The following is a 5,486-nucleotide window of genomic DNA, read 5'->3' as shown; positions in this document are numbered from 1 at the left end:
AGGAGGACAAGGTCCTCACGTAGAAATTATTTCTACACCTTCTGAGTATCTTTAAACTTGGTATGTACTGAACCATTTAGTTTATTACCCACGATGTAATATTGCATTGCTTAAACATCTAAATATTCATATAGTTTGTGTGTTGATTCCACTGCATTTTCATGAGATGAAATCTTTAAAATATACACATTCATGTGAGTTCCCCAACATCATTATCTTATGAAACAACTAAAAAATAAAAATGTTCAATTAGTTGATTATTATCCCAAAAATATGTAAAACTTAGAAGCCTCTATTTAGTTTTAAAAATCACTATCATGTGAACATTAGAACACACAAAAACTCATTGTTGTTTATTATTTATAAAAAAAAATTATATACATTTTTAAAGAAATTTGCTTTTAACACAAATAATGACTTGTGGGTTATAATTTTAGTCAATAAATATCCTACTGAGCGGTAAGATTTTAGTGATTTTAATTAATTTTATAACTCTAGTTACACTTTTTCTTATTATTACTTTACATATATTAAAAATTATAATATGACAAATATTCATTTTTCCTCATATGGTGAACTAGCCTAAATTCAACTCTCTCTCTCTCTCTTTAGTTTGGCATACTTTTAGCCAGTGTCACGTTAGAGATAAAGAAAGAAATTAACAAATTACTCGATTCTGGACAGTTTGGTGGGCAAATGAAGAGCAGAATAAAATGTGAAAAAGAGAAAATGCAGTAGAATTTTTATCGTATTAACAATTTTAGTGATAAAAAGAAATTGAAGTTAGAATTATAAAGGTAGGAGACGTGTAAATGTCGAGTTTTTCTTACCCTCAGCCCTTGCCGAGGGTAACTTACCCTTATTTTTTGGGCCTTTTCGTCATTTATGGGCCCCCTTATTTCATGTACTTAGACCCCTCTCTGGGGCTTTAACTGTTTCCTCGTGGGTTTAATTCATATGTGGCTAGTTACCTACCCTGTTTTATTCTAGCTCTCAATCGACAACATCCTGCCCTCCCCAATCAAAAGTCAAAAGCTTTCTTTCTCTTCTACTTACAGAAACTAGTAACTGAATTGAAGAACCTTTGAAAAGGCTCACCTCAGGATCAATCACCAATTGCAGAGCCATCGAAGAAACAAAATTCCGAATCGAACAGTAGTAACAGTTACAATTCGAACTCGTCTTCAAGCTTCAGAGCCTCGGCCGCGGCTTCCTCCTCTTCATCGTCAATGACGAAGTACGGATTATGCGCCTCCGGCTTGAAGTTATAGCCTGTAAACAGATAGAAAGCCAGCGTCGCCAACTCTCCGGCCACCACACTGGTCCACAGATACCTGTACGACGTGATCGTCTCCAACGCATAAATCACAACCCTCGTGAAGTAAATGTAGCAGATCACCACTATGTAGTATTGCCGGAACAGGGTCAGCTTCATCAAGTTCACTGCCGCCTTGCCGTCGCTCCGGGCGGCCTCACGGAGGTTCTTGATCGACCAGACGATCGGGAACAGGACGGCGCAGCAGCATATCACATCAACCAGTAAGAACACCTGCTTCCAGGTGACCCAATCCTGACCGTACGGCCCGGTCTCGTCGATCACGACCTGGGCGATGTTGGCCACGACCTGGAGCGGAATCACGATCATCAGAACTTTCTTCTCCTTGTCCTGCAAATAGGGCTTCAGGAAGGACCAACCGGTTCCGATCAGGACGATCAACGTGAACAGAGTGATTCCTTTCAGGAAGCTGAAGATGTAGAACAGAACGTCCCAGCCGTGCGCGGTGCCGGTCCGCTTGATGTATGATTTGTCCTCGGCTTCGCAGAGGAGATTTAGGGCCTTCAAGATCAGGACGGCGAGCATGAAGAAATGGATCTGGAACACGGTGAGGCGCTTCTTGTGCAGTACGTGGATCCAGACGCCAGCCAGGGCGAAATAGATCAGAGAGAAGAGGAAATAAATCCTAGGGAGAACAGTCCGACCGGCGGAGAGGTAATCGCGAGTCTCAGTTCTACCGTCGAGGTTATACATTGCGGATCGGACGTCCATGGAGACCTTGATCTCTGGCAAGCAGTTGGCGAAGACGAGGGAGTACTGATCGGCTTCAGATTGGAGGTGGAGGGCGTCGAAGCGGTCGGCGCCATGGAGAGAATGGAAGGTGAAGACGATCTTGAGGAGATGGGACTGAAGAGGGCACGAGATCTCAGCGTCTTCGAGCTGCTGGAGGACGTGGAGCCATGCGTCTCTGGTGCAGAGGAAGAAGCCGAGGTTGGAGAGGTCTGGATTAGGGTTAGGGCTAGGGCTGGGGATGGAGAGGGAGATATGGGAGACATTGAGCTCGAGGCGGCCACGGTGGGTGAAGCCGAACTCGTCCAGGGGGATGATGGTGCGATCGTCGGATCGGATCTCCGAGAAGCGGATCTCGGACAGGACAAAGGAGATAGAGAAGGAGAAGATGAGGAGGAGGATAATGAGAGAGGAAGAAGGAACCTCGGCCATCGGAGAGAAGCTTCGTCGTTCCGATCTGCGATTTTCTTCTTCTTCGACGACGTGATCTGATATATATATATATATATAGAGAGAGAGAGAGAGAGAGAGAGAGAGAGAGATAAGAAAATTAATTAAAAGCACATAAATGAAACTCTTTGATTTTGTTTTTTAGAAGGCTTCATTTCAGTTTTGACGGTAACACTTTGCCCGATCATCTGCCACTTGCCACCTGTTGGTTGGCATGATGAGTGTAGTGAAAGCCTCCTCACAAAGGGTCGGGTTTTCAAAGATCCCCAAATTCAGAATTTATACTCAATAAGTAATGCGCGCGCGCGCGCGTATAGATATTTGCTTGTAAGTGACGATGTGATATCTTACTTGTGGTGTGCCAATAATTGTTTGTTTTATATATCAGCTGCTCATAGTGGGGCACAAAGTGCCCCCACGATGAAATTTGAGATGAGGATCAATGATCGAATCTCACCAGCGACAGTGTGGAATAATCTCTCAAAATGAGAGGGTTCCTTATGCGCAGTGAGCACTGATCTATCCACTGTGCTCGACTGAGTCACCATGATTAATCCCTTCACATTCTGTCGGGTCAAGTGTGGGGACGTCTGAGGTGAGCGATTCACCTTTTGGGATAAGGGAACACATACTTTTTTACGAGTCTCCATTGCACGTGCTTTGGCTCGGGCCTTTGGACGCGGTGAAATGTTGCTTGGCGTAAGAAACAGCTCTCAAGTGCAAGATCAGTCTTGAGTTAAATTAAGAGGTACAACTGCCCTCCCCTTGATTCCATCCATTGTCTTTATAAACAGGTCTGAGGCAGTTACTAACCAACCACTTCCTGATAATGGCTCCTTGTTAACAAAATTACTGCAAGTGGGTTGCTAAAGCAGAAGGGGGCAGCTGCGGAGTGGAAATGGCAGTTGAAGACTGGGTCAAGCAAGTGGTGGCCAGCGGCGGAGGTGGGCAGTTGAAGGCTGGGTGGATCATGCAACATTCTGTTATTTATTTTTATCTTAACTTATTCTTTCAACTGTGAGATTAGAACTCATTAGAATGACTTTCGTTATTAACAATCCTTTTTTTGAGATTTATAGGAACAGAAGTGCCCGTGTTGTCCCTAGATTCTGATGTGTATATGGTCCAAGAAAGGCGCACAAGAGATCAAATCCACATGCCTAAATATAAAAGATGAACAAGTTTGTCGAGCGAAAGGACTTAGGGGACCTTTCAGGCAATGGGCTCTTGGGAGACCCCCTTGATAGGCCCACAAAGGAGGTCTCATGGGACTCTATCAAGTAATCCCTCATGGGGTATTGTCTTGATATTTTATGTAAATTGTTGCCTCTGAAATCTTTTTCCTAAAAATTAGAATAAACAATTCTAAGATTATGGGAGACCCTGCCACCTATTATCTATTATCTCTATAAATAAAGAGTGAACCCTTCTCTTTAGTGTTGGTTTTTTCTCCCTAACTAAGCCCAAGGCTATGATGTGGGCTAATCTATCATAGGCCTTAGGGCCCAGGATTGATAGCAAACCAAATGTCCAATCCACACAAATGGCAGCCCAAAAAGGAGATGGCCCAAAAGAAGCTATGTGGCCTTATTTGAGGGGGTTTGGGCCAAGCCTGGCCCAAGCAGCTCAGGCCATATTTTGGCCCAGCCCAAAGCCTCAGTGAGACGCCCATATATAAGCTGTTGGTTGACCTAATCTGCTCTCTCTCCCCTTTGCTCGTTCGGCCGATTCTCTCTTATCCCCTTTCCTGTTGCGATTCGAAACCCTATCCATCTGTTATGGCGATTTCAGATTGCTCCGTGTTTTCGTCGTCATCCTTTGAGTATTATCCATCCTATAATCCAGGTTTTGTTATCCCTCTTTCAGGCGGATTTTTTGCTGGTTTGATGGCTATATATACTCGTTGTTATCTAGGGTTTAAGTGTGGGAAAAACAGAGAGCAAGAGAGACAGGAAGAGAGGAGCCGAGTGTTGCCTTCGTTCTTTGTGAGCTTTGCCTTTTGTGGGTTCATCAGTTAGGTTTTCCGGGTATCTCACCGAAAGGGGTTTTGGGCTGGGTGTTTAGCTTCAGTTTGGAATCCGATCCTTGGTGTTACCTTGTGTGGTATTGGACGACTGAGCCTTGGAATCCTTATCCTTCAACCAAGGGAAGTATTGTTCTAATCCTTTTGATTTTGCTGTTTATATATATAGCTTTGTGCTTGCTTTCGCTTGTTAGGTGGACTAACCAGTGCTCTGTGTGCGAGGTTTTTCCCAACATTTAGGTATGCGAAAAGACTATATAGAACTCTTTTCATTTTTCTCTAATTTCCAACAAATTTGACTTCAGTATCGGAGAGTTTGGACATAAATACCCTGCGCCCTCTAACCAGTTTCCTTTTTGTAAAATCTTGATAGGTCAAAGATGATTCCTCGACATTTAAATTTATTATTGTATTCAAACAACAACAATTAACGATATTTGTGGAAAACTGATCAAAAAGCCTAGAAAAAGACAAATGGGACTCACAAGATCTCTGATTGTAGAAACTAATAGAGCACCAAGGTGTTTGATGTTTAGTCTCCCAGAAACCTCCAAAGACTACGTGAGACTCTCTTGGTAAGAGCTCTAGGGACTTCAAGGACAACTCCTCCAATTATACCTCTTGCCCAGCATGAAGCACTTCGAAGGTAACATATGAAAAAGTTTAAGCTCTCTAGGAAATGGCAAGCTCCCTGCAGAGTATCATTCCCTATGCTCCACTACCACAAAACTCTATAGAACTTTGTGACAAGGAAACAATTAGAACCCTCTCTAGTGACTCTCTTGGAAGCTCGAGAAAGTCTTTCATTCCTGAATGCTCCCAAGGCGTAAGACACCCAGGAGACTCTCCCGGAGCCATCTTAACTTCAAGGAGACATGTTGACTAGAAAGGACAAGTTGTGAGAAAACCTCCTCGGAAGGAGAAACACTTAGAGATTGTTGAGAGCAT

At 43.4% G+C, this 5,486-nt stretch overlaps 1 protein-coding gene across 1 annotated transcript; it reads right to left on the bottom strand.

The window, feature by feature from the left end:
* Nucleotides 1–716: 716 nt before the first annotated feature.
* LOC127812440 (protein CANDIDATE G-PROTEIN COUPLED RECEPTOR 7-like) lies at nt 717–2,744 on the bottom strand. Its single transcript, XM_052352816.1, has one exon. It carries the CDS (start codon nt 2,495–2,497, stop codon nt 1,166–1,168), a length of 1,332 nt encoding a protein of 443 aa, XP_052208776.1. The 5' UTR covers nt 2,498–2,744; the 3' UTR covers nt 717–1,165.
* Between the last annotated feature and the right edge of the window lie 2,742 nt (nt 2,745–5,486).

This window comes from Diospyros lotus, chromosome 11 (genome assembly GCF_014633365.1).
Source record: "Diospyros lotus cultivar Yz01 chromosome 11, ASM1463336v1, whole genome shotgun sequence".
Lineage (NCBI taxonomy): Eukaryota > Viridiplantae > Streptophyta > Magnoliopsida > Ericales > Ebenaceae > Diospyros > Diospyros lotus.
The sequence above is the reverse complement of the archived record's forward strand: the minus strand, read 5'-3'. Positions and strand labels throughout refer to the sequence as shown.

What these genes read in the sequence shown, in the direction of transcription:
- LOC127812440 (XM_052352816.1), bottom strand. Translation starts at nt 2,497, where the DNA reads ATGGCCGAGGTTCCTTCTTCCTCTCTCATTATCCTCCTCCTCATCTTC.